The following is a 25860-nucleotide window of genomic DNA, read 5'->3' on the forward strand; positions in this document are numbered from 1 at the left end:
CCCTGCGCATCCTTCTTAACCTCACATATCCAAATGAGTCTCTCCGATACCGCCTCGAAACAGGTTCCCAGGAGGCTCTACGAAGAAAAACAAAAGCAAAGAATAAGGTGTAGATGGGTCTCTGTGTGTATATCCCTTTACAATTTCGGTGATGACCATGTATGGCCCTAAAAAGCAGCGCGGGCGATTTTAATATGTGGATTTTGCAACTTCAATTCAGCATGGATTTCAGCGTAAAAAGGATTTATTTATAAGAATCAATAGAAATAATGTTTGTGGAATGAATAGCATACAAATTGTGTTTGCTCCCTGAGCTGTTTGTACGACATCAAGCTCGGTGTCCACAAAGTCATCTCTGACGACACCGCGTGTAATGTTGTTCTTCGATAGCAACTCCAAACCGCTGCTCCTACCACCAGAGAGGAGTAATAAATTGTTTAAGACTGAGGATAAGTGCTGAAGTGTCCTACACGATGTATCAGTACATTGAGAGGAACAGCAGCAGTAGTGATTAATGTCCAAGACTCGAGGACCGTTGAGAAGATGGAAAAGAATTATCTTAAAAAAAAAGTGTTCCTGAATTTGTGTTATTTGTGTTGTTTAGGTTAGCTGCAACTTTGATCTCATTTTTTGTACTCATTAAGACGCAATCTTTTTTTTGTAATCTTCTTGCATTATCAATGCGTGTGCCTGCAGGCAAATTTATTCCATCCTTCCAAAGACCACTAAGATGAAGATATTTTTGTTTTCTTTCCTTAGATCTTTATCATGGAATCAATCCATATCTCTTAATTTCTCAATTCACATGGATGGCATGAATACAATGCAGTGTAAGAAGGAACGGTTTTTCGAAATGATGACTTCTAATTATCACCTTTTTACTCTCATTCCTACTTCAAGGCAGAACGCTCTATCGCGATCAAGCCATGCTTGCGTTCTAAAGTCAACGGCGATAAACAATGCCTCACTTAGCTTTTTCTGACTTGTTATTCCTTCTATTGTTTACATTTTAGACAGCACTTTTTTACTGTTACTCAATCATTCCCTGTCCGTATATTTTTGAGACATTGACAAGGCACGTTGTACTCTTATTGTCACTTCTGTGTTGGGAGAAAGACCAAATGCACATCTCACCTATGCTCAGTATCAGTCTAACTCAACAATTATCTTGTGATGCCACCATGTCTCTACCCAATTGCAATCTTAGCTCAACTATCATCAAATACACTATCCTGGCCCCAAGGAGTAAATTTCATCAAAAGCGTAACGTATCAGGCCAAAACAATAGCTTCAAATACGATGAATTCCTTCTCTGAAGCAGATTGTAGACACGACTTTGTTCTCCTGAAAGACTTCGGATTGAACACAGCCTGTACCGGATTTTTTTTTTTTTTATTTTTATTTTTTTAAAAAAAAACTACTCGCCTCCTAAGATGAAGCTTTTGGTGCCGTCTGTATTTCAAACTCAAATTTTATTACTGTGTATGGATTTACACAGGTCGGTCAATATATTCTTCAACCACGGCGGACACATGAAGGCGACAGGTTATTTAATCTCGAGCTCTGTTGCGCTTCAGCACTCAATTATTTGAATCAGTATAGATTATCTAGGATAGCGTCCAAAGCGCGTAAGATACCTCCAAAAGCAATGAATGCACGACGAACAACTACAAGGTAACCACTGCTAGCACATACTTCGAGACACCAAATTGTACATCAGATCCATTGCTTCACGCAAAATTCTAGTTGAATATCCCAATAACGATCATAATTCGACTCTGAGTCCAGGATGACTTCATTTGCGGATCGAAATTGGAGTGTGTTGATTTTACGACATCTACATTTATAAACGATATATTACTGAAACGGCTTGTTGGGCCTCTGACCACGCCGATCGCATCAAAGAGATCGTTCCATACTTGATTCCAGCCCTCTTTTCAAAGTCTGGCTGTAGACCTGTTACCCTCCACACTTTCCCGGAGGTTTGCTCCAGACAATTTGAGCCCATGGTCTGGAGGTATTGCTTATGGATGGTCTCAACCTAAGTGGACAATATTTTAACGTTTATCGGGTTCGCGAATTCTATTGGTTCAAGCTCCAAAAATGCCGTCGCTGACGGATATTACGAGTAATGAAACCCATCCGTATGTCCTTTCAACAAGCTTTCCTTGAGTAAGTCTGACGTTACCTTCCATCATTTCTACTTACATAAAAGATTGTATGATGCTCACGCTAAATTGTGTTGCATCAGAGGCCGCTCTTTCTGTTCCAAGAATCATTGGAACACAGTTGGACACATGTCTTGCGACAACGAAAAGGCAGACGTTTATGGCATTACCTCCACATGAGCACTGGGGTTTCTATAGATGTGGCTTAGACAAGCAAACGAAGCGTTATTTTTTTTGGACATCTCTTCAAAATTAAGTTCTTCCCTTTTGATTCAGTACAAGATGGCAAGTCACGTGAACTGAACTACACCTCCTTGATCGAAGATGCTTTATACTGGACGGATACGGGATCATACTGGAGTCAGCCATCCATTAGAAACATCTTCTACATCGATTATGAAGTCTGCATCATATTTTCGGACTGAACGAATCTATGGCGTTTCTCCGAATTAGCCTTTGGAAAAGTCTCTCAATAGGAACATCACTGGCATTGAGATTTATTGTTCCGTCAGCAAGTGTCTTCTGATAATGAAAAAATATCACTAATGCATCACTTACTATATAACATCACGGAGAAATCCGAGGATTTGGAACAGTATGCATCATCTCTAAACTTCATTGCATGATGAAACTTTGTTCAAAAATACAAAGCGCCTAGGATGTTACAAAAAAAAGGCGATAATTTCGGAAGTCATCAACCCATCAGTGAAGCCACTTTCTAAATGGATATATCAGCAAGCAATAATCTCAGTATATGGGCACCAGACAAAATAACTTGATGAGACTAACACCAACCTATGCACTTACATCTCTCGATTGTCACAACAGTTGGCTGTCGATCTCTTGAACCCCTCTCACGCTCATGAGCAGAAGACTCACAAGTTGAAGAGACTCGTGCAGTCTCCCAACTCTTACTTCATGGATGTCAAGTGCCCTGTAAGTGTTCATTCATTACATCAGGAAGTTTGCAGGAACGTCAGGATCTAGGACTTTATATTATATATTTATTTGCAGCCAGTCATTCTTCATAAAATAATGAGATAAAAAAAAAAAAAGATATTCAACTTTGCAGTCGTCTGAGTACGCCTTCTTTCAATATCGAGATTCAACTAGACAAGCATTGATAATCGGTGACCGCCAGGAAATATCCCTATCGTATTACACAACGACATTCAGTTGCTGTTGCTGCTATGAGTTGCATCTGTAAACAGGATCTACAGGGATTATTGCACAATCAATTTGTGAGATCAAAATCACTGTTGTGCTGATGCTGTTATTCTTGTCTCTCATTTGTTCGACTTATTCTCTCTCCAGGGATGCGTTCAGATTACCACTGTCTTCTCGCACGCGCAGACTGTCGTCATGTGCTCAAGCTGCGCTAACGTTCTTGCTCAGCCCACTGGTGGTATTACCCGCTTGACCGAGGGTATGTTGTAAATTTAAATCAATTTTGAGGAATGTTTCATCTTCCACGATCTGTCATGATCTTTTTTTTAATGGTCAACGTCTGTTTTTTTCATTATCTCATTTTAGGCTGCTCTTTCCGCCGCAAGCAAGCCTAAGCGCTATGCTTGATCTGAATGTTTTCTTAGCAATAAAATGTTGAAAGAATTTCATGGGCGCTTTTTAGCAAAAAAAAAAATATATTTCATGAGTTTTCGTGTTATGTATATTCTATGATTCTCTCTTGGGCTTTGTAATGATGGCATAATTGCTGCACGTTTATCATATTATTTCTGGCAATCTCGGTATCTTTTCCATAAAAGTACAGTTACCTGTACACGTGATGTGCCATCTCAACCTTCATCGGGACTGTTTACTGCAGAATTTTGTCAACAGCTCATTTCATTTTTATGGTATTATTTTCTTTTCCGTTCTCTTCTTACCTCTCTCCTTTTCTTTCTTCTCGAACCGCACATCATGAAGACCTCAACTATTGTTGCGGCTACCGTCGGCACTATTGCTGTCGCTACTATCGGCTATGCCATTTATTTTGACCAGAAGCGTAGAAATGACCCCGATTTTCGTCGCAAGTTGAGTATGTACCCTTGACCGCCATTCTTTTCTTCTTCCTTGCTTTTCGCTTTTGTTGCATACGTTCTCTTAAAGAGCATGAATGAGGGATCGCCATGCGCAAACGTAGATACATAAGCATGTATTCTTTCTCGAATTCAGTCAGCTTGATTCGAAGAAATTACATTGCTTATGTTCCTCATTACTTTTTGCTCTTGAATCTTTAGTGTTTCGTCGAATCATATCAAATACTATTTTTGTACCCCCTTCAATTGTGTAATTTGCAAAACAAAATATGGAACTTGAATTGATCTTCCGCGAGTATACCGCTTATAATACGATCATGAAAGGCGTAAGGAGAAACTAACATGAGCTGTTATTTATCTTTTTTTTTTTTTTTTTTTTTTTTTTAGAGAAGGAGAAGAAGCGTGCTTTGAAGCAGCAGAAGGAAGAAGAAAAAAAGAAGGTCACTAAGACTGCCAAGACCGTTGAGGAGGCGTTAGCAAGTATCAAGGAGGATGAATTCCCTACATCGATGGAGGCGCGTGAGAAGTTCTGCATGGAACAGCTTTCCACCGGTGAAGCACATTTTACTCGAGGTGTGTTCTCTTTTGGTTCAGATCTACTTTTCTGCGCTACGTCATCCACAACGAACTAGAATTGAACAAATCTATCCAACACTGTGACTGATTAGTCCACTTTTGATCTCCATTATGATATATATTTTTTTATCAACGGTCAATTAGGTCCTGAGGGCTACGACACGGCTGCCATTTGTTTCTACAAGGCATTGAAAGTCTACCCTGCTCCTGCAGAGTTGGTCATGGTTTACCAGAAGACAATTCCTCCGGAAGTCTTCACATTGGTTATGGGCATGTTGAGCATGGATGTAAGTTAATAACAATTATCCGTAATCCCAATAAGGTTTTACATGAGCTCCTATGGTAGGATGAACTATGGACTAGTAACATGAACGCCATTAACTGATATATTATGATTTTCACTTTATTTTCTGTGATTACGATAGGTTCACAAGAAACAAGAGAAGTATTATACCATCTTCCCACCCAAGGAGATGAATGTGAAAGTTGATGAGCTGCCTGAAGGTATTACAGCTGAGGGACAGAAGGTTGTTCGTCGCGGATTGTTCGTCACCAAAGACTTTGCTGCTGGAGAAACCATCTACTCTGAAACTCCTATCATAAGCTCATTGGAGCCGTCTTTGGAAGGCAAAGAGTTCTGTCACTACTGTTTGAAACAGATAGCTGCTGAAGACAGAGTTCGCTGTGCTACCTGTAGCAAGGTTGTCTACTGCTCTGAAACCTGCCAGAAGACGGCCACGACAGAATTCCATGCTGTTCTTTGCACCAAAGATTCTGAAGATGCTTCGACCCCAGAGCGCGCACTTTATGACTATACCAAGGAGACTAACAACAAGTATCCCGAGATGATTGCCAAATTTTTGGTTCGTATGGTCCACGAAGAGACTTTGAACAGTGGCGAGGAGTACAACCTTTTCGATCACATCGAGCGTTTGCGCTTCTTGGAAGTCCGCCCTTCGGCAGCAGAGGAGAAAGAAATATCTCTTTTGAAGGTCGCTCTTGGATCGAAAATCCCCGGAATCGAGGAGTTTATTAATGAGGAGCGTTATTTGACCTTGAAGGGTAAATTGCTCTATAATGCCTATGGTATCTCCACTTCATTGGATGCAGATCGATCTGTAGAGGTAATTCATTCGAAAGGCACTCGAGTGATATTTGTAGCCAATTGTTAGTAGGTCGTTACTGTTTTTACTCATGTATCCATTTTGTCATTTATCATTTGATCTGTATAGCCTTCCCCTGAACAATACCGCAGTGTGCACGATGCTCCTGTTGTCGGTGCTGGATTCTACAGAGTTACATCCTACGTGTCGCATTCATGTGATCCGAATGCAAAGATTGTCTTCTTGGAACATAATAATAACATGTCAGTTGTTGCAAGCAAGGATATCAAGGCTGGTGAGGAACTCCATGTTGGCTTTATTGATCAGAAGAATGGCACCCTTTCAACGGAGCAGCGACGTCAAGAGCTTTTCCAACACTATCGTTTCAAGTGCATGTGTCCCCTCTGCGAATCCTCCCAATAAAAATGAAAGGAGAGCTGTACCATATTTATTTCGGGTCATTTTTAGCATTATCGCTAATTTCTTTTCTTATTGAATCGATTAAAGGCGACTTTTTACACGGATATATTTCAGTACGCACGTGCTTCATGAATTTAATGCTGTGCTGTGATAAAGTTAGATGAGCATAAATTATAGGATACAGCCAATCCAGTGATTGGTCAATATAGAAAGAGAAGCCACATCGCGCTGCGCCGAGTTAGGAGCAAGGCACTATTCTCGTTAGCCATCATCAAACCTCGATGACAGGACAAAGCAACTTGCACCTCGATGCCAAGTTGGTGAGAGTGATATTAGTCAAAGACGATGAAATGACGCGGTTTAATAACAAACATCAAGAAAACACATCCTAAAGAGGGCACACAAGCAATGAAAGTTTTTTAAACTTAAAGTACCTTTTTATTTTTTGCTTAATGACTCTTGTTAACATTAGATGGCATCAGTGCATCCTTACGCGTCCAGTGGGACCCCAATTCATAGGTAATTTGATAGACAAATATCTATCATCTACCTATTTTAGAAATGTGGCTAAAAAAGTACAGAGCTTGACTATTACTTTTTTTTTTTTTTTTTTTCTCCTTGTCACCTTGTCAAGTGGGGGGGCAACAGTAGCTAAAAAAGAGCCATTGGCGAAAGGCATTCCAATCCCGGTTCCCACAAACCAGCGCCGCCTGTCTAATTTCTCCGTCAAAACAGCGAACCGAGCGCTAATGACCGGGTATCGTGATGGTGGCGGTAGTAGTTCTAGGCGGAAATCCAGTTCATTTTCACAAGGATTTCAACCACCACCTTTTTATCCCCACAAAGGTAGGAATAAAGATAGACCCAAGAATGATTGCTACTGAAGATTGATTTTTTTTTTTTTTTGCTAATGCTATTTTGAAGGTACCTACGAAATTAAACTGTGCAAAATGATTTTATTGTTGATTTTTGATGGAAGATGACTTTGATGTAATCGGGACCGTACCAGGATTTGAGAAACTAGTTGAGGCAGAGGCACAGAAACACGATAAAGGAAAAGCGGTATGGAAGGATCTAAAGTTTTTCATGTTTCATATTAGCAATCCTCAACCCCTCAACTTATTAAAATCTAATATTGCATATTTTCAACATGATGCCCCTAACATAGAAAGCCGTTCCTAATGTAACAACATTGTTCGACGTCGATGTACAAAAAGGTGAGTGGCATTATTTTAGCAAGAGTCCTTTATGATTCCTAGAACCAAAAGCAACAGGGGGTAACACCCGTATGTACTGTCATAATTAGAGCCTAAGCAGAACAAAAGAAAAAAGACTGGAAAGGAAAGAATGGAAGATGACAATCCGCCTTCAAAATTAGCATCTTCAGGGCCGAGAGGACGCAGAAGAAGCGTATGTACAGTGTTTTGATCAAGCTAATTGAGATTTCACGACCATACTCTTGGCTCTAGGACATCTACTGATATTTCATCATGTTAGTAGTCTGTTTCATTAGGGTCGTCAGGCACGGAGGCTTCTACAATGTGCACGTCACCACCAGCGCCTTCGCCACCGTCGCTGCTTGCATCCACAATGACCGTGACCATACCTACTACAGGATTAACAGCTCCCAATCGCCTTAAAAATATCAATGGTTTCCGTACTGGAGCCTCGATTGTCAGCAAGTCGACCAAACCTGCAACTACGGCCTGGCCACAGATGCCCGTATCATGTGTCCGTGTGTTGCCCTCTGCAGAGTTTACAGCCGGAGGCATGACTGTCCAGTTTGGAGTAGAGCGGCTCTCATTGACTATCAGACGAAATTCCACTAAAATTCCCCACTCAGAGATCAAAGCCGTCAATGTAAGTGAGTTTCTGTAACTACCTGCAATGTGACAGGAACATCTATGGGCAAAAGACATTATTATGATGCTCATTTTTGCTAATAGGGATTTTATCTTTTCTTTTATTTGACATGCCTTCATTAGTATTACACTGCGTCAACCCTCAAGATTTTTCAGTTTGCTACATTCAGTAAGCTGGCAGAGTCCTCTGCATTAGCACAGCACTACGACCCTGCTGGTTTGTCGGATAAAGCGCCGATGATCACGTTATTTATTGACACAAGCTCGTCATGCATTGTCAGTATCTGCGCCATATTGAAGCAAAAAGGTGTAGAAACTAGACGTCTAACGTATGACAAGCTTTCGAAGAGTTTTTTTTTTTTTTTTTTTTTTTTTTTTTTAAAGAAAAAAAGTTTTGTTATCATAATAATTTCTGAAGAGAGAAGGAAATAACAAGACCCATTAAATACTCTCAATGATTATTCATTCTATTTAGGCCCAGCGCTGCTGAGGAAATCTTGGCAAAAAAGAAGAGGTATGAATAATCAGAATCTTCAGTTGTACTTTACTCTACAATACACCGCTTGGCCACAATGGAACCTGACTGACTATTTCGATTTTTTTCCATACTGCCAAACAGATCTCCAGCTCCAGAGTCCATAGATTCCTCAGAAGAAACGTATGCTATTACCAATAGGTCTAAGCATTTATACATTTATGTTATATACATGTGAACTAACCATGTGGGGTGCTTAACACACTGTTACGTAGGCTTTTCATATACCCATTTAATAGCAGCATCAAGTCGAAATCTATCGCCGTGCGAGCCGAAGATGCCTCCCGACTGAACGATGGCGAGTTTCTGAACGATACCTTAATCGAATTTGGGCTGAAGTAATGCACTTACATAAGGATGATCATTAACTACATTATTTACAGAGGAAAAAAAAAAAAAAAAAAAAAAAAACTCTTTCTATACTTATGCTCGCTCTACATATTTCTCTGTGTCTTTTCAAGATATGTACAGGCAAACGCGGAAGTCAGAAATGCAGCTCTGGCTGGACAGGTCTATATCTTTAACACATTCTTTTATCAAAGACTTGTTGCGAAACCAAGGTGAGTATGGAGAGTCATTTGCTGTGGTCACCTCGTATTGATGTAAGCAGTTTTAGGAAGGTAGGCTAATGCTAACATTTACTGTGTTTTCATACATACATGCTATGTGGGGCTTTGAAGCAAAGGTCAGGCGAATTCGTATGAAGCTATTAAGAACTGGACCGCCAAAATTGATCTGTTTTCTATGAAGTATATCATTGTCCCAATCAATGAAAAGTAAGGCTCATTTTAATATGCTTGATGTTTTGTTGTTGAAGCATGATGCAGCTATTATATGTATATGCGCATAGAATTGCTAATCAACTTTTTTGTCAGCTTACATTGGCATTTGGCTATTATTACCAATCCAGGCTTGCTTCTCAGAAGAGCGAATGAATCCGAGTCTGATGTTTCTCTAGAATTAGTAGATGGCTCTGGAATTGATGAAGGAAAATCACCACCTGCAAATAGCATCGTAATCGGCAGTGATAATGAGCCAACAAAGAATCCCAAGATGCCTTTCATCAATGGAAGCGAAAAGTAATTCTCTTTTCACTATTCTTAACAAGAATTTGACTTTGAGAGTACAGGTGATTGGTACTTAAGAACCTGAGCTGTACTTTTCTTATAGGCCCTATATCCTTTGCTTAAACTCTCTCGGAGGCACCCATTCTGCGGTCTTTAGTGTTCTGAGATCATACTTGCAGCAGGTACTCTTATCAAGGAAGGGTATCTCCATGACTTTGACATCCAAGGAAATAGCTGGAAAATTCTCTTCTAAGGTAAATACACTTAACAAAAAGTATATGTGCATGTTGTTCAAGGTTTGATACCAATTCTCTTCCTATGCTATTCGACCCACAGTGTCCCAAGCAAGATAACTTGTCGGATTGTGGAGTGTATCTCTTGCACTATGCAGAAGTGTTCTTGAGAAATCCTGAGACGATTTTGGATGCCATTGTGGTAAGAGTTTTAGTCTGTTTATGCTTTCATTAAGGTTTGGTCTATATGGTCTAGCGTTTATAAATGGGCTAAACATGCTTTTTCTCCATTTTGCTATATTAGAACAGGACAGATGACAAGGATTTGTGGTCGGTATCTGAGCTGGCGACCAAGCGAACCAAGTACAAAGATATCGTGGTTGCCCTTACTGAACAATATAGAGTATATAAATTTCATCGTAATCTAGTGGAAGACATCAAAGGCAAATCAAATGATGCTTTACCAGATGGCATTACAGCTACGAGCATGACTACGGCCATGATCACAGACGCTCATGATAATGATAACAATACCAAAGAACTATTGTCCTCGACCGACGCCACAGCATTGGACAAGGGTAATATAATCAGTGAAAAGCAGGTTACACACGATTTGACTATGAACGCACTCAAAAGTATGGATCCAGAGTCGTAAACTACATTTTTTGGTTTAAAATATGCAAATAAAAATAAATAAATAAAAAATCGCTTTTTCATACTCGTGCTCATTCACCTTCAGATCCCTCCTCAGGAGCAAGGGAATTAGAACGATTTCGCGCTCGATCAACCATGCGCGACTTTCTACATCGTTTCTACCCGTACCAGGCATTGAGGCTCATGCTTCAGCGAATGAAACCAACTGGTGCAACGAAAGCGACGTCCATAGCAGCTGGACGAACAAAAAAAGGAGAAAGCAACATTGACGAAACACAGACCCGCCCTGAATTTGACGCAGTGCAAGCGCAGAGACAATTAGTATCACTCTTCAATGCCTTAAAACAGACAGTTCCTGTTACAACTCCCAAGGAGAATGGTGAGAAAACTCGAACAAATGACAGTAATATCCGAGTTCGTCAATCAGTATTAGAGCAACAGCAAGGGTTCTGTCTCAAAATTGGACCATCCCGAATCCCGAATGCTGGCTTAGGGGTCTTTCTTTATTCCAAATGTCCAGACAGACGACGAACGATCGCAGCAGGTACGGTGGTTGCCATGTATCCAGGCGTCTTATTTGAGCCTGGAGAAGCCACTTTTTTCAACTCGATTCACAACCGATACATTTTAAAATGCAATGACGGGATTTATGTGGACGGTAAGGCTAAAGGGCTTTCTGGATCTATATTTCGATCTGTTAACGGGCGGGATAATTTTCCAGGGACAATATCTACAGCAGATACCACTTGGATGGTTGATTGGAATTTGTATGTTAAGCGAGCCATGCTGGAAATAGAAGCTATGAAGGGGAAGGAGATATCGTCGGCCATGCCTTTAATATCAGTATCAAGAAATGAGCCTCCCTCAGATATTACTTTAGCAAAGAAAAGGGTAACGAGACCAATAGTGGTAGAGAAAGAAGATGAAAATGAGGATAGGGGAGTAGAAGGAGGAAGGAGAGGAGAAGGAGAAGGAGAAAAAGGAGAAACAGAAGAAGGAGAGGAAGGAGAGCTGAGAGTACCCACAGGGGTCATCAAAAATCCGTTGGCGGTTGGACAGATCGTCAACAATGGAACTAGGTTATTTCCCTCCAATGTTCGGTATCAGGAACTGGATATCGAAACTAATGACTGTCCTTTAGAACTGCAAGAGTTTTTGCCAAACATTTGGTACTCGAGAGACTGGCATACCAACAATTATGATCACGATCACGATCACGATCACGATCATCGTCATGATGACAATAGTGCTACTGACAGAAGTAGCAGCAGAAACAATGGAAGTAGGTATAACACTACAGACCAGGGATCTCAAGCAAATCTGAACTATTTGCGTACTGTCGTGTTGGTTACTACGAAGCCTGTCAAGTCAGGAGAAGAACTTTATTCCACTTACATTGAGCAATATGTATAAATAATCAATTAAACGCATCGTGTGAATTCTGTACAGCAATAAATCCTTTAATGTCTAAATTGAAGATAATGAATAACAACACAATACAAAATGCTTTTTTTTTTTTTTTTTTTTTTTGTATCTTTGATTATTGAATCTGAAATAATAAAAAAACACCATCCGTGATCCAGTCGCTCCCTCACACAAGCTACGGAGAAATATTGACGCTATCCTGACAAGATGCCAACACCTTCTTTAATTCTTTGTCTGAGCCTCTTTCCTGTAATTTTGGAATAGATTACAACAATAATGACAGGATTAGCCTCACATTATATGTAAAAAATAAAAAATAAAAAATAAAAAACAAAAAACAAAAAAAAAATAATAATAATAAAAAAAGCCAGGAAGCTTACTTTGGCTCGGTAACGTTCAACAGCAATGTATCAGCGTCCAACATGACACGGTTGGAAGAATGGGAGATAATGGATGCGATCTCACGAGCAACTTCAATCTTTCTCAGTTGGATGAATCCAGGCTGGTTCTTGATTGCTATTTGTATGAAATTCATGAAGAAAAAAAGAAATGAGGAACGAAAAAGCGAGCATTGAAACAATGTTGAGGCCTTCTTTTCAAAAAGTTGATCTGATATAAGCAAAGCAAACATTACCTTCACCAATAAGCTCAGCAGATCGAGCCTCTCCCTCAGCCTTGACAATGATGGACTGCTTCTCTTGGATGGCACGGTCAACAACGAAAGCAGCACGCTGAGCCTCCTGTTGAGCAATCTGCTTAGCCTCAACAGCCTGAGTGAATTCAGGTGAGAAGGCCATATGTACGATCGAGACATCATCCAGAACAATATTGAAGCGAGCCGCACGCTTGATCAGGTTCTCACGAACGAGACGTGAGACACGGTCACGTTGAGTAATGAGCTGAGAGGCGTTGAACTGGGCAACAACCGACTTGGAGACCTCGTTGATAATTGAAGGCAACACACGTTCGTCATAATCCTGTCCCAATGTGCGATAGATCTCTGCTAAATCGTTGACGCGGGGGCGAGAAAGTACACGAACAGTGATGTTGACCATCTGAAGATCTAGAGGAAGAAAAGATAGTAAGCCTCTTGTTGATTTTACCACTGAGGAAATAGTAATAATAATAATAATAATAATAATAATAATATAAAAAAGATAGTACGTACCTTTCGTTCCAGTCAAAGAAGCAACGTTTCTGGGCTTTGCACGGACATCATAAATAATTGGAGTTTCAAACCAAGGGATGACAAAGTGAGTTCCTTCGTTGTAGATCTCCTTCTGAACGCCAAAGACACGAGAATACTTGACAGCGCGGTGACCTCCATCAACTATGAAATTTGAAATGTTCAGGAGGCAGCAAAGTTAGTAAGTTTATTTATTATGATACTCCCCGCTGTATGATCCATCTAAATTAAGTGTGTTGAAAACAAAAGAAAAAAGTGCGTTTTTGTTTTCTTTGGCAGTATTGTTTCTTCTGGGAACCATAGCTTTTTAAATTAGAGCTCTCTTTAGGGTCTTTGGTTTGTTTTTTTTGTATATAGCTGATTCGTTACCGTTGAAGAGTGCTGCATTGAGACCATAGCCTAGAGCACCAATGGTGATCAAGGCACCTGCGCCACCAACAAGGCCCTTTCCGCTGCCCTTGGGGAAGATTCCTCCGAGTTTGTTGAAAGCCTGAGCCATTGTAAGAATGTTGCGTGAGGAGCGAGAGGGACGAGTGGATCAAAGAGGAATTAATGTACGTTCAAGATCAATCAATAACATTAACTTGATCGGAGAAATTGGCAAGTCCGTGGTCCACTTTAGGCCCCCAAACCCAAAGAGGCGCGGCTTTTGAGCAGTCCTGCCGTACGAAGCCACCCTAAACTTGCGAATTCACGTGATCTAAAAGATTCCGATCTGCCTGCATCACGTGGATACTCCAAAATTGGTAATTTTTTCTTGGTGGCAACTCTTGATACAAAATACTGAATGAGGTGGGATCCAGATCCACACCCACCAAATTTCTTTGAAGATATTTACCTGTTGCCCACACTTATTGGGCACATCAGTGATCCAGTCAAGGAATTTGGCGATTTCGATCACTAAAAGGTTTCTTTGCCCCTTTGCCTGATTTGCATTCCCTCTTGAATAATAAGAAAATAAAAGGATTGAAGACTTTCAAAATATATTGTACGGATAAATAAACAAAAGTATATATAAACAAATTATATATAATGTGTACTTTGGCTGTTAGTTAGAAGATCGGGTGACTTTCCTAGTTGAGATCATAGCATTGACAAGGTATCAGTGTATTTCTTCAAGGTCGCTCACAGTTCTTTTCACGGTTGGTTGGAATGTGGAAAATTCTTAGAGCAAAATACACAAGGAACCTTTATTTAGTCCAAAGTTTCAGATCTATCAGACTACATCCGCTTTAGTTACATACTTAGCACACTGTGCTTGACAAAGCTCCTTCTGTAAGAAACATTATATCTAAATCCTATCCATATTGCTGTCCTCATCATCACAACCATCGAATGCGGCTCCTTTAAATAACGCAGCATCAAATTTCTTTCAACATTCTTATTTACTTCCTCTTATGCTAAGATATAATGACTATATTGAGGGGATCGTGAACATATTTTGAGAATAACATAGTTTCTCTACCCTCGTCAGCATGTTTTCAGCGGCAATGACTATTGAAACATACCGGGATCATAATAAGTAACGAGATGTCTTTATTGTTAAATAAAAAGGGGTAAAAATCTTAGCTATAGTAAAAACCCATATAAATGACTGCAAATCGCAAAGTTATTCCTAACTATGTAATTGGCGAGGATAAACAAAGCAGTAAGAGGAAGGTCAACGATGTCAATGACGGTATGGCAGTAATAGTAAGAATAAGAGAGTAGTCGGAGGAGAGGAAGTGTCGGTTTTCGGATCATGTTTGTTCTTTGTAATCCTGTCCTAATGTGACCAACGATGACCCAAAAGTTCCAAGGAGGCATCCATTACCCGTGCCAATGGGTGCCACGGGGCTTCATGTCGTGCTTTCTAGGTTTGGGCCAGGTAAAGAAGAGGAGGTTCTTCAATAGATTACTGCTCCACTCCATAAGTTTACAGCTTTGGTAGCTTTGGTGAAAGCAAATAAATAGAGTTAAAGGAAGAAAGGGTATTTATTCTTCCCAAGATGTATACCTGTGGGTTTGACAATGCGAGCTTTAAATTCGGAACGGAACATCCCCTATGGAAATTTAATTAATAATGCGCCCAACAACTACCGTCATCTTGCTTGTCTCCACAAGAAATACCAATCGTTTAATGGGGGGTAGGCTCTCTTATCCAAGGGCGAAAAGGACTTGATAATGTCTACTGATGATATATATATATATATATATATATAATATATAATATCTATTCATTGCACAGAAATAATAAGAAAACAAGGGCTACTCCTGAACTAAAGGACAAAGGAGAACAAATAAAAACAGATCCGATAAAGGCATTTTCTATACTGCCTCTCGATTTGATTAACAATTTGTCTAGCCTTTCCTTTCTAAACCTTGTTCTGTTCCTTTCGAACCTTGTGCCCTTTGACACCTTCACTTCCCGTTCTCTCTTCTATTTTCAAGCAAACTACATGTGCTCTACTCCTCTTTAAGGATGTTCTGCTATTGTTCATTCTTGTCACTTCATTTCATTCATTCCATCTTTTCTTGAGGCGTTTCTTTCAATTGCCAAAAAAAAAAAAAAAAAAAAAAAAAAGAAAAAGAAAGAATAACCCCTACTTTCTCTCTCTGTCTTTCTCTTCTTCTTCTTCTTTTCTCTCTCAAAACGGTCTTGCTCCATTCTTCACATTCGGACATCGTGTTGCAGAGAATTCAAATGCCGTTTGTTGAGGCCCTGGAATCCTACTCCAGGGCGCTCTACCTGCCCTTGCGTGGATATGTCCGTCGCCCCTTTCAATTTGTTTCTGATGTGATCCGGGAATATGTCCCTGGTAGTTTAGAAGATATGCGCATTGTCATGGAACAAACTATCCTTGGACCATCACAATATGCGCTCGAAAGGGGTGGAGGAGGAGAATCACCTTTTGCCAGTCGTGGGTTCTTCAATCGCCTCACTATGAAAAATACTGCCGTTAACACCGCTGTTGGTACAGGAACAAAGACTGGAGGTAATCATGGTGCTTCTGGTAGCAATGTTACAGGGTCCACTGCAGCTGGTAATGGAGGAACAAAGTTGCTGCAGAATCAGCCGTCCATGATCCAATTCTTCACCAGCCCATACTTTCTGTTGTTATGCTTTATGGTAATGCCTCCTTACAATGGTTTACAGTTTGAATAAGAGGTGAGGTCTAGAGTGTCATACTAATTTATTCAATTATCACATCTGTCTTTGCATCTTTGGGAACTAGAATATTGTTTTGAACAGGATTAATGCCATTGTTGCCCCCAGGAACCCACACCCGCCGAGACTTTCCGTCCGCTTTGCACTTAAATTACCAGCGCTCTACCTCTTGATGAAGAGTGCCTGTGTCATAACTGCGCTTTTAATCCCAGAGCTTCAACATCAGACATTCTTGTCCTCCTCCTCATTGTTATCGAAATTTGCAGAGGTACTATCGAGTCTCAAGGCAGCATACAGCGAACCGCATGCTCTTTGGCTCTGCTTTATTGCTATGGGTGTTTCTTGCACCATTGATTCGTTTATCACCAACCTGGACAGCTCTAATAGCAGAGGCAGTGAGCATACAACCAACATGCTAGAGTGGGCTATTCTCTTTCATTTCACTCCCTCTGGACGGGATGTTCTCATCATTGCATTGATCCAAGTCTGTCAACTGCTGACGCTCCAGTTCTCGAGTCTATCGAGTCGAGCCAGGAACTATCGATTGGTTGTAACCACATTCTGGGGGGTCGTGGATCTGACCCATTTTGCACACGCTATATATTATCGCTCCAGTAATTATCCGTCGATCCAATTATTGACCAGGCTCCCAGAAGTGGTTGTAATCCTCGTCGTTTGCATCTCAGTAAGTTGTCATCAAGGACAGGCAGGGAAAAAAAAAAAAAAAAAAAAAAAAAAGGAAACAGCCAGGCAACTAGAGATGTGAAGTTTCTTTCATTCTATTTTTAACATTGGTGATTTTTATATCATTGCTTTGAACTCTTTTTAATGTGGTTCTAGATGGTTGTTCACACAGTAACATATATCGTGACTGGAGGCAATGTCAGAAGACAAATGTTTGAATCCAGAGCACTGCCCTCAATGGCCGATGAATATGGTGTGGCTGTGTTCAAAGTCGGACGCGCATGCATGGAAGCTACTCGAGGTGTTGGATTTAGAAATGAAGTAGATGCGGTTGTGATCCCCTTTGGGACTATCTTGGATCACAGGAATGGCCACAAACACAGATCGTTGCAACGTGATTCATCTCGGGCGCGACAAAATGGTGGCATCTATTTTTCACTGCCGAATGGAGCTAATGGAGTAAGATATGGTTTATCTTCAGGATTTGCTAACGAGATGGCCGATATTGTTGAAACATCTAGTCAACGCCAACGGCCCTCGAGCTTGCGAAATCGCATTAATGTTATGAAGGCATTCTGTCAAAGTAGTGCCAGTCTTTTGATGGAGACAGCATATGGTATTTATAACAAGATTGTGCCTTCTAGGTACCGAAGAACACCACGTGGATCGTCATCAGGAACTAGGATGACAATTCAAAATTATTTGCAACTGCGAAGTACCATCGAACAAGCACTGGAGAAGGCTCGGTTATCAGGAGAACAAAAAATTCATCAATTTGAAAGAGAACAATACATGTTGGCGGCAGCGATGGATGAAGAGGAGGAAGAGGAGCTCTACAATGATTTCTTGACTAGAGATTTTACCGCGACAGATGATGAGGATGAGGACTATGATGTCAATTTTATGGTGTTTGATGATAGTGAGGACGGCGTTGGGGAAGAACAAGAGTCAGATTTTGAAGGACTTGAAAACTTGGATTCAAATCAAGAATCTTTTGAGGATCCAATGAGCGAACAGGATAGATCAGGCGAGTCAGAATCGTATGGCTTAAAACGCTCACATACTGTGGACGATGATTCTGACCATGAGTTTGTTGTGGACTCTGATGGCAATGATGGGGAGTCGGAGCAGCATTACTCCTCTGCGTGGCGATCACTGGGATCATTACAGGATTTTTTCTTAGACACCTCCTTTATGAGCATTTTTTTGTCAGGCAGGCTGCAGGATACACCACTGACGAGATCTCAATATCGTCAGGCAATGAGTGGTGCGCGTGAATTTCAACAGGATTCGATAGAAGATATTGCGGGCAGCAGCAGCAGTAATAGTAGTGGAGGCGGTAGTGGTAGTGGGTCCTTAAGATTGCTGCGGCGGAGAAAGGGCGGAATGGATGATGCAGATAAGACGACACTGCTCGCTGTCCTCAATCGCTATCGAAAGACTGTCATGGAGAAGTCGCCTTTATCCTCCAATACGGGTTCTACAGTGGCCTCGAGTACTAGTGATAATAGCAGTAGGGATAGTATAAACAGTACAGCACCACCTCCTCTTGCCGAATCATTGCCCTCAACGGCAGCTGAGGATAGTTCTATATACAGTCGACTTTTGTGTGTAGTCTGCCAGTCGGAGCCCAGGGGAGTGCTGTTGAGGCCATGTCGATGCCTAGCTCTGTGCAACGAATGTCGTGAAATCTTGGCATCCAGAGTAAGTCATCCTTGTTGCTTGATTTGACCCAAAATATGTCTTTTCTTTTGAGCTTGACAATTAATTATCGACTGTTTCTTGTCTATTATGGTTTATCAGCGGTTCAAGCAATGTCCTTGTTGTCGTGCTGATGTCCAAGGTTTTTCCAAGGTTTATCTCCCATGAAGACAGATAGACTATGATCATAACGCCAAATAAATAAATAAATAAATAAATAAATAAATAAATAAATAAATAAATAATAATAATAATAATAATAATAATAAATCCTCAAGTAATTTATCCGTTTTGAAAAAGGATCTGAACAAAAAATCCATTTTAGTACTCTCTGTTTTATTCCTTTTTCCTGGTGATATCTAAGCGTGAATCCACAAACGGTTTTGAAGTATTCCGACGCTGTTGACCTGTATTTATTGAAGATGATAATGCGCCTGAATATTGCCTGCGAAGTGCTGAGTTTTGTCCAGTCTGGATGACAGAGTTAAGATAAAAGAAGTAAAATGAGGAAAGATGCTAGATTAGTGTCTTGCTGAAACAATGCACAAAGTAGAAATAAAGCATATGATTACCTCATTTCCACTCTCGATCTTTTGCTTTTGAATCCAAAGTCCATCGGAGCTTCCTTCTCGTTTCCTGTTCCGACAAAGAAGAGAGTCCCAGGAGAGACAAAGAAGAAGGAGTTTCGAGAGATCACCATTAATGACAATAGATCTTTTTTTTTTTTTTTTTTTTTTTGTGAAGAAAAAAAAAAAAAAAAAAAAAAAAAAAAGAAAAAGAAAAACAAATAGAGAAGACAGACTTTTTATTCCCTTTAACAACTTGCCTTTTATGACTTATCATGCCTAGGGCTTGTAAGAAGGATGTGTCGGCGGTGGCTTTCTTCATAGATTGTTGTGCGAGATATTCTTTTGCATTACCATTGTATTTGAACCAATATTCTTCGACCGTCATTGTACGTACAGCCGCTGGAAGTCGATTGATCTCGGCTTCACTTCTGAATCGAAGAGAATTTGCTAGCACTCCTATTGATGCTCGAAGCTTCTGTATCCTATCCATTGCTTTTTTTTTTTTTTTTTTTTTTTTTTTTAAAAAAAAAATATATATATATATATAAAGCATGTGAGAAAAAAAAAAAAAAAAAAAAAAAAAAAAAAGATGTGTGGTTTTTGTCTCTTTGACTAGCATTGACATGTGTGATTTTTAATCCCCACTCTGTTTGCCTCATCTCCCCTTTCCCGCTCTAAAAAGAAAAAGCAGTAAAATAAAAAAGATCCATACTTTCAATCTCAAGATTCTCAACAGCAGCTTCGCGTTGACCAGCTGTTAGATGAACCAACGGGTTTTCTTCATCCTGGATCTGTTCATGGGGTTGATCCTGGTCCCGTCGTAATTTGTCATGGCCGTTTCCTTCTTTATCTTCATCCTCATCTTCATCTTCACCTTGGTGTTCACTGTTACGTTGCTGACTTGAAGTATGTTGCTTTTGATCTGTTAGATATTCCCGTTCACCAGTAGAGGCTAATGCAGTGTCAAATAAACCGTTTTGGCTATTTCCCAGATAAAGAGTAGGGGATGTCTCAGGTACGTTTGCCGATATTGATTTGGATAACAAAGAGGGAGGAAATGAAGAAGAAGAAGAAGAAAGAAAGGGCGTTGTAGAAGCAATTGTGTCGGATGCTATTGGTATTGTTACAGCTGTTGCAGTGATACTGGGTGTTGTTGCTGTTGTTTTAAGATTTGTTGTTATTGGTGATGTGGTTGAAGAGAGGAGAGGGGTATCTTGAAAGGGGTTGGGTAGATTTCGAGTGTCGTAACTGGTTGTTGCAAGGTAAGATCGAGGTGATCGACCTGAAACTATTTGCAAAGTTGGACGTGGCATGCGTTGATGTGTATGCTTGTTAATGCTATAATATGTAAGTATTTTCCCTTTCCTTCTTTCTTTTGTCCTTCCTTTTATTCAAGAGTGAATGAGCCAATGAGGATGATTTGCTTGTTTTAATAATTCCTGTTCCAATGGTGATTATCCTGTCAGAGTCCAGATGTAAAAAAAAAGAAAGGGTAATAAAAAAAAAAAAAAAAAAAGTGACTTGGTTATGAACCATTTCGCGTCATTGGAAGGCACTTTTTTCTTTTTTTTTTCTTATAGTTTTTTTCTTTTCTTTCATGTTCGTGTAATTTGAGTACATGTATATTTTTAGGGATTGTGTTCCTTGCTCCTTTTGAAAATGCAACATTTATACATAATTCATGCCTGGAGTAGAGGCCAAGCCTTGTGGACTTTGATACCATGTGATGATGCGAACAGACGTCTTTTTAAAAAAAGAAGCATGTAGATATGTAATCCGAATGATGGCATATCATCCAGAGCATCATTATTAAACGTAGCATTCGCATATTCAGCTTTATTTTTTTCCCTTGGACTCAGACTTCGTCGCAGCCTTTGCTCGTGTGGAGATCATGCGACAGAAGGAAAAAGAAAAAAAGAAAAAACCAAAAAATGCTCTTGGGCTGCCGCAAAAGATATTCTGCTCATCCATTCAATGATTTCCTTTCATTCTTTATATTTTACTCGTCTCTCTTTTTTTATTCCTTACTCTCTCCCTTTCCTTTTCCTCCACACTCCACCCCCGTTACGTCTTTTTTTATTTTATTTTATTTTTCATTGTTATTGTTACTATTCTGAATGACCATTTGCTAAAGACTCCGTTTTAACCAAGATAATTATAAAGAAAAGAAAAGAAAAGAACATAAAAAAAAAAAAAATCAATTTCTATACACGTCTATCCTCTCTTTCCACCTCTCTTTTTTTATATATTTTTCTGAATCACACAACCATGGGAGGAATCATCTCAAGGCTTCGTCAGGTAAGGTGGACATCCACAATTGATCTAATGACTCGACCCATTGCATTTCTCCCGACTTTAAGGAAGGACTGATTATCTGTAGTGGCTGGCCAAAAAGAAGGGATGACGGCCGAGTAAATTGTGGACTATATTAAATAATAATACATGCGCGCGCACGCCACAAAGGTGGAGGATTTGACAGAGCGTCTGTGGTTTGCAAAGTCTACAAGCATTGAGTCTCGCTACGGACATTTGCTCGAGCAGAATCTCAATTTGGGAATCTTGAAAAGTTCATTTGGCAGACCCGTCAACATTATTAATGAATGCAAGAAGAGTTGAATCTGCGCACGATGACCGCATAGTGTGTGTATTATGGGAAGAGAAAGAAAGAATTTGATGATTTTTCATCTTAGGCCCTCAGCACCCTTTGGATGTCCTGCCACGTCGCAACACTTGGGCGGAACACAATTGACACAGTTGAAACGCCTTAATCTAGGCACTCTTTCATATGCTCCTTATACTTTTTTTTTTTTTTATTTTTTTATTTATTTTTTTTATTTTTATTGCATAGAAGTTATTAATACCCAACCATCTTTCATTACTTTCCTCTATTATGCAAATATATGAAAATTAATAGAGCAATGATTCTGACTATGAAAAAATCCTATCAGATCTCGACAGCAACATCCGGAAAGCAGAATTGAGACTCTCGGCCATTCATGTACGGGAGAGACGACTGCTGGGTCATTGGATGACCTACTCAATTTTTATATGGATTCTATATACAGCAGTCTTTGCATTATATCTTCATCAAAAATACCAAAATGACCCTCAATTCTGGGCACTAAGTCTCTCGCCTGTTCTCCTTGGTCTACCAATGTAAGCACATGATTTTTTTTTTTTTTTTTTTTTTTTAAATACATGCAGAACAGCATTGAAACGATCGTATGCAATTTACAAACAAAAGTATACATTATCTTCATTGTTTTCGGACATACTAACGCAGGTATATATGTCTTCCATATTGAAATGTATCTCCTTTAGATTTTTCGTAGGCCGCTTTTTGATCACTGTTTGGTACAAGCGTGCAAAGTCGAATGAAGGTTTGTTCACAAGAATAGTGACTATGCAGCCAATATGATATGTTTTAGAATTAAAGATCAATTATGCTGACAATCTTTGTTTTGACAATCTACTTGACTTGAATGTATAGAAATCCAGCTTAATTTACTCAGAGCGGATCAAAGACTCAAAGTCGAGGAGCTCAAGAAAAAGACTGCATACTACTCAACAAAGACTCTTCTGGAGCGTTACGACGTAAAGTGATCTCTTTGTCATTATCCACATGTACACTGCATATTGTAAAATTGAAACTTCTCAAATGACTAACTTCCTTTAAATATAAAAAAAAAAAAAAAAAAAAAAAAATTGGCAGCCTGCTTCTCAAAGATCAGCAAGTCAAAAATCCGTTGGCCTTGATGGAAAGCCCGTCCCTGCTCTACAGAATGGGCAGTCTCGACCTCATCAAACTAATATGATGGATCCTGGTCTTCGACAGCGCCAAGGACCTGGTGTTGCAAATACCCAGGGAATGCCTATGAATCAAGGACGTCAATTAGGAGTCTCGTCAGGAGTGCAACAGCAACACCATCAACAGCCACCTCATATGGGCCCGGGCCCTCAGAGTGGACCCAGAGGGCCTCAAGGAATTCAAGGTCCTCAAATGCATCAGTTTAACCCAGCACATACGCACTCCAATGGGGGTAGGTCACCTCCATATGCACCACCCAGCACAGAGAGACATTGGTATGACAAGATTGTTGATGTGATCGTTGGAGACGAGGGGCCAGATACGAAGTACGCTCTGATTTGTGGACAATGCTATGCCCATAATGGACTTGCCCTACCTCAGGAAATAGAGGATATCCGTAAGTTTGCCTTAATAGACTCATATAAGAAGTAGAGAGGGTTGAGCTTTTTTTTTTTTTTTTTTTTTTTTTTTTTACTAAACCTAGTTTTCGCATTCATTTAGAATACGTCTGCCCAAAGTGCAACTTTTTTAACCCATCGCGTAGAAAAGCTCGCTTGGCTGCACAGGGTCTTCAGCCTCCGTCGACACCTGAACAGACTTTGCTTCGGGCACAGGGAATGCCACTTCCTTTATCTCGCGACCCTTCCCCTGCCCCCACTGGTCGACGTTCGCCTCATTTAGCTAACCACTCTCGACAGGACGAATTTAATGTGGAGAACAACGGTCCTGAGCGAGTGCCTAATCTTCAACTCAATGAAGACCATGTCAACCGTTCAGGGTCAGAAGACAATGGATTCGTGAACAACTGGAACGATAGTGATGTTGAGGGCGTGAGCCACAATGAAGATGATGGCGAGGCAGAAGAAGAAGTTAATGACTCGGCCAAGGCTCAAGGCTATGATATCGGTGCTGAGGAGGAAGAGGAAGAAGTATCTGAAGTTGTACCAAAGAAAATCGGAACTAAGAAGACTGAATCAGGAATCACGACAAGAGCAGCAGCAGCAGCGACAAGAAAGAAGAAGTCAAAGCGTGCATGATAATGACAAGCAGGTTTTAAGATCATCATTTAGCGTGGATTGACATATCTCATCGGCATAAAAAAAAGAAAAAAAAAAAAAAAAAAAGAGGGCAAGTATGGATTTTAATGACCTATTTCATGACCATCAACTGTAATGACCATATCCAAAAGAAAAAAAAAATAAAAAAATATGTGAGTTGTGCAATATTCAATATGAGCATCTTTTTTTTAAAATAAAAAAAAAAAAAAAAAAAAAAGTGACGTCACTCAGTCGAGATTGTGCTGAACTTACCCTTTTTCTCTTATGACAAAATAACTCTTTGATCAATTATTACTGTCCATGTCACGCCAGATCGCACTTGAGCCAGCCAGGCCATTGTCAATGTGTAGCATCTAAACAGTAGCAGTTTACAACAGCAGTGGCACGAACATTGCAGGACACAAAACAGGCGCTGATTGGAAGAGAAAGCAAGGGCGCGCATTCCTACAAAGACGAACCCCACACCATCACTCAATTTATAGATCCATCCCATCCTTAAAACAAATCCTGCACGGAGAAACCACAATGTCCAACAATAACAACACAAACAATATCAATCACAGCCACAACGGTGCTGGAAGTAATGTCAATATTAATACGTCTTCGGCCCTTGGTCATGGTCAACAGCAGCAGCAGCAGCACCTTCATACATCACAAGATCCACATGGACAACCTGGGGTTTCATTGATGCACCATACTGTGGATGAACTGCTGTCTTCAGAGTTCCCCCTTGGAATTAGCAATGTTCAGCATTCAGACGGAACTCTGAATAGCAATGTACAAGGGAACATCATGGAGGACTTGGACGATCTGTTTGCTGATGATTTTTCAGGAGTCAACACCTCGGCCAATACTAGCGCTGATACCATTCCTAATAGTACGATAGGAACGCTTCACTTACCTCCATCACAACCTCAGCACGCTTCTACCATTCCATTCACGTCAGTACACTCTCCTCAAAAGCTGTCGCCTATGTTACAGCATCAACAGCTTCAGGACCAACAGAGACTCTTGTTGCAGCAGCAACAACCTTCTGCTCAGCTGATTGGACACACTGGGTCATTAGCACTTCCACAATCTCATTCAGCAGCCTCAACACCATCCCACCCCTCGCAATCACCTCAAGCATCGCCTATTATATCGCAGGCATCCCCAACCGGCCAACAAATGCAGAACAGAATGCAGCAGTCATCAATAGCCTTACCTCGGTCGGCTCAACAACAGCAACCACAACAGCCACAAACTCCGCAGCATTTACCCCAAGTTGCCACGCCTAGACCTATATATACAGCACCTTCACACCCATCCCAACAACAGCAACAGTCACTCCAGCAGCAACCACAAGCTTTGAGTCTACCCACAACTCCTCGCCCTTCTCAGGCTAATGTACAGATGCCTCCAACAGGGTTCCCACAGACACAGCCGCGTCCTAACCCTGCGGTTCCCAATGGATCGACAACAACACCTGCTGTTGCCAGGCCGCCCTCATCTGCGACCCTAGTACCATCCACGGGTCAGTTTCCTTTTTTTTTTTTTATTATTATTATTATTTCTAGAGATCACTTGTTAACATAATAACAGGCGAAAATTGACACGAACTTTCTTTCATTTACTGTTGTTTTAG

At 40.4% G+C, this 25860-nt stretch overlaps 10 protein-coding genes across 10 annotated transcripts; 8 read left to right on the plus strand and 2 right to left on the minus strand.

The window, feature by feature from the left end:
• Positions 1–2996: 2996 nt before the first annotated feature.
• BCR41DRAFT_291742 (40S ribosomal protein S27) lies at positions 2997–3596 on the plus strand (the record flags this gene model as incomplete). The annotated part of the gene is made up of 2 exons (XM_022020358.1): positions 2997–3104; positions 3483–3596. Coding segments are annotated over 2 exons (222 nt in total), but the record flags the coding sequence as incomplete, so codon positions are not given.
• Positions 3597–4024: 428 nt separating this feature from the next.
• BCR41DRAFT_351142 (MAS20 protein import receptor-domain-containing protein) lies at positions 4025–6410 on the plus strand. Its single transcript, XM_022023748.1, has 5 exons — positions 4025–4206; positions 4595–4780; positions 4928–5070; positions 5209–5907; positions 6016–6410. The coding sequence occupies exons 1-5, from the start codon at positions 4089–4091 to the stop codon at positions 6307–6309; spliced, it is 1440 nt and encodes a 479-aa protein (XP_021882564.1). The 5' UTR covers positions 4025–4088; the 3' UTR covers positions 6310–6410.
• A 59-nt stretch (positions 6411–6469) lies between these two features.
• BCR41DRAFT_33911 (hypothetical protein) lies at positions 6470–8079 on the plus strand. The gene is made up of 7 exons (XM_022022141.1): positions 6470–6626; positions 6779–6825; positions 6941–7152; positions 7286–7368; positions 7475–7523; positions 7613–7716; positions 7804–8079. Exons 1-7 carry the CDS (start codon positions 6588–6590, stop codon positions 7804–7806), a joined length of 537 nt encoding a protein of 178 aa, XP_021882565.1. The 5' UTR covers positions 6470–6587; the 3' UTR covers positions 7807–8079.
• BCR41DRAFT_33912 (hypothetical protein) lies at positions 8080–10716 on the plus strand. Its single transcript, XM_022022142.1, has 12 exons — positions 8080–8166; positions 8253–8475; positions 8644–8682; positions 8788–8826; positions 8919–9041; positions 9165–9263; positions 9384–9479; positions 9579–9782; positions 9874–10024; positions 10107–10205; positions 10308–10333; positions 10432–10716. Exons 2-12 carry the CDS (start codon positions 8438–8440, stop codon positions 10457–10459), a joined length of 942 nt encoding a protein of 313 aa, XP_021882566.1. The 5' UTR covers positions 8080–8166; positions 8253–8437; the 3' UTR covers positions 10460–10716.
• Position 10717: 1 nt separating this feature from the next.
• BCR41DRAFT_33903 (hypothetical protein) lies at positions 10718–12361 on the plus strand. The gene has a single exon (XM_022022136.1). It carries the CDS (start codon positions 10793–10795, stop codon positions 12068–12070), a length of 1278 nt encoding a protein of 425 aa, XP_021882567.1. The 5' UTR covers positions 10718–10792; the 3' UTR covers positions 12071–12361.
• BCR41DRAFT_351147 (prohibitin-2) lies at positions 12180–13879 on the minus strand. The gene is made up of 5 exons (XM_022023749.1): positions 13638–13879; positions 13251–13412; positions 12717–13145; positions 12463–12598; positions 12180–12329 (listed from the first exon to the last, which is right to left on the minus strand). The coding sequence occupies exons 1-5, from the start codon at positions 13765–13767 to the stop codon at positions 12305–12307; spliced, it is 882 nt and encodes a 293-aa protein (XP_021882568.1). The 5' UTR covers positions 13768–13879; the 3' UTR covers positions 12180–12304.
• A 1926-nt stretch (positions 13880–15805) lies between these two features.
• On the plus strand, positions 15806–18996 carry BCR41DRAFT_385608 (hypothetical protein). The gene is made up of 4 exons (XM_022027688.1): positions 15806–16377; positions 16484–17101; positions 17257–18804; positions 18904–18996. Exons 1-4 carry the CDS (start codon positions 15952–15954, stop codon positions 18967–18969), a joined length of 2658 nt encoding a protein of 885 aa, XP_021882569.1. The 5' UTR covers positions 15806–15951; the 3' UTR covers positions 18970–18996.
• On the minus strand, positions 18725–20861 carry BCR41DRAFT_351152 (hypothetical protein). Its single transcript, XM_022023750.1, has 5 exons — positions 20083–20861; positions 19628–19862; positions 19374–19437; positions 19130–19272; positions 18725–18980 (listed from the first exon to the last, which is right to left on the minus strand). The coding sequence occupies exons 1-4, from the start codon at positions 20681–20683 to the stop codon at positions 19138–19140; spliced, it is 1035 nt and encodes a 344-aa protein (XP_021882570.1). The 5' UTR covers positions 20684–20861; the 3' UTR covers positions 18725–18980; positions 19130–19137.
• A 310-nt stretch (positions 20862–21171) lies between these two features.
• On the plus strand, positions 21172–21659 carry BCR41DRAFT_351153 (hypothetical protein). The gene has a single exon (XM_022023751.1). It carries the CDS (start codon positions 21302–21304, stop codon positions 21485–21487), a length of 186 nt encoding a protein of 61 aa, XP_021882571.1. The 5' UTR covers positions 21172–21301; the 3' UTR covers positions 21488–21659.
• BCR41DRAFT_351154 (hypothetical protein) lies at positions 21343–24292 on the plus strand. Its single transcript, XM_022023752.1, has 6 exons — positions 21343–21668; positions 22285–22526; positions 22692–22750; positions 22861–22964; positions 23083–23575; positions 23680–24292. The coding sequence occupies exons 1-6, from the start codon at positions 21639–21641 to the stop codon at positions 24213–24215; spliced, it is 1464 nt and encodes a 487-aa protein (XP_021882572.1). The 5' UTR covers positions 21343–21638; the 3' UTR covers positions 24216–24292.
• The last annotated feature ends 1568 nt before the right edge of the window (positions 24293–25860 follow it).

Source organism: Lobosporangium transversale (assembly GCF_002105155.1).
Source record: "Lobosporangium transversale strain NRRL 3116 chromosome Unknown BCR41scaffold_13, whole genome shotgun sequence".
Lineage (NCBI taxonomy): Eukaryota > Fungi > Mortierellomycota > Mortierellomycetes > Mortierellales > Mortierellaceae > Lobosporangium > Lobosporangium transversale.

Bases quoted from the DNA above. Each gene is read 5' to 3' on its own strand.
- BCR41DRAFT_351142 (XM_022023748.1), top strand. From the start codon at position 4,089: ATGAAGACCTCAACTATTGTTGCGGCTACCGTCGGCACTATTGCTGTC. The intron at 4,207-4,594 runs GTATGTACCCTT...TTTTTTTTTTAG, and splicing joins CGATTTTCGTCGCAAGTTGA to AGAAGGAGAAGAAGCGTGCT. The intron at 5,908-6,015 runs GTAATTCATTCG...TGATCTGTATAG, and splicing joins ATGCAGATCGATCTGTAGAG to CCTTCCCCTGAACAATACCG.
- BCR41DRAFT_33911 (XM_022022141.1), top strand. From the start codon at position 6,588: ATGACAGGACAAAGCAACTTGCACCTCGATGCCAAGTTG. The intron at 6,627-6,778 runs GTGAGAGTGATA...TGTTAACATTAG, and splicing joins TGCACCTCGATGCCAAGTTG to ATGGCATCAGTGCATCCTTA. The intron at 7,153-7,285 runs GTAGGAATAAAG...TTTTGATGGAAG, and splicing joins ACCTTTTTATCCCCACAAAG to ATGACTTTGATGTAATCGGG.
- BCR41DRAFT_33912 (XM_022022142.1), top strand. From the start codon at position 8,438: ATGCATTGTCAGTATCTGCGCCATATTGAAGCAAAAAG. The intron at 9,042-9,164 runs GTAATGCACTTA...TGTCTTTTCAAG, and splicing joins TTAATCGAATTTGGGCTGAA to ATATGTACAGGCAAACGCGG. The intron at 9,783-9,873 runs GTAATTCTCTTT...CTTTTCTTATAG, and splicing joins TTCATCAATGGAAGCGAAAA to GCCCTATATCCTTTGCTTAA.
- BCR41DRAFT_33903 (XM_022022136.1), top strand. From the start codon at position 10,793: ATGCGCGACTTTCTACATCGTTTCTACCCGTACCAGGCATTGAGGCTC.
- BCR41DRAFT_351147 (XM_022023749.1), bottom strand. From the start codon at position 13,767: ATGGCTCAGGCTTTCAACAAACTCGGAGGAATCTTCCCCAAGGGCAGC. The intron at 13,413-13,637 runs GTAACGAATCAG...CAAATTTCATAG, and splicing joins CAATGCAGCACTCTTCAACG to TTGATGGAGGTCACCGCGCT. The intron at 13,146-13,250 runs GTACGTACTATC...TTCTTCCTCTAG, and splicing joins TTCTTTGACTGGAACGAAAG to ATCTTCAGATGGTCAACATC.
- BCR41DRAFT_385608 (XM_022027688.1), top strand. From the start codon at position 15,952: ATGCCGTTTGTTGAGGCCCTGGAATCCTACTCCAGGGCGCTCTACCTG. The intron at 16,378-16,483 runs GTAATGCCTCCT...TTTGGGAACTAG, and splicing joins TTCTGTTGTTATGCTTTATG to AATATTGTTTTGAACAGGAT. The intron at 17,102-17,256 runs GTAAGTTGTCAT...ATGTGGTTCTAG, and splicing joins TCCTCGTCGTTTGCATCTCA to ATGGTTGTTCACACAGTAAC.
- BCR41DRAFT_351152 (XM_022023750.1), bottom strand. From the start codon at position 20,683: ATGCCACGTCCAACTTTGCAAATAGTTTCAGGTCGATCACCTCGATCT. The intron at 19,438-19,627 runs GCAAGTTGTTAA...TTGTCGGAACAG, and splicing joins GGCATGATAAGTCATAAAAG to GAAACGAGAAGGAAGCTCCG. The intron at 19,273-19,373 runs GTAATCATATGC...TCTGTCATCCAG, and splicing joins AGATCGAGAGTGGAAATGAG to ACTGGACAAAACTCAGCACT.
- BCR41DRAFT_351153 (XM_022023751.1), top strand. From the start codon at position 21,302: ATGCTCTTGGGCTGCCGCAAAAGATATTCTGCTCATCCATTCAATGAT.
- BCR41DRAFT_351154 (XM_022023752.1), top strand. From the start codon at position 21,639: ATGGGAGGAATCATCTCAAGGCTTCGTCAG. The intron at 21,669-22,284 runs GTAAGGTGGACA...GAAAATTAATAG, and splicing joins TCATCTCAAGGCTTCGTCAG to AGCAATGATTCTGACTATGA. The intron at 22,527-22,691 runs GTAAGCACATGA...TATCTCCTTTAG, and splicing joins GTTCTCCTTGGTCTACCAAT to ATTTTTCGTAGGCCGCTTTT.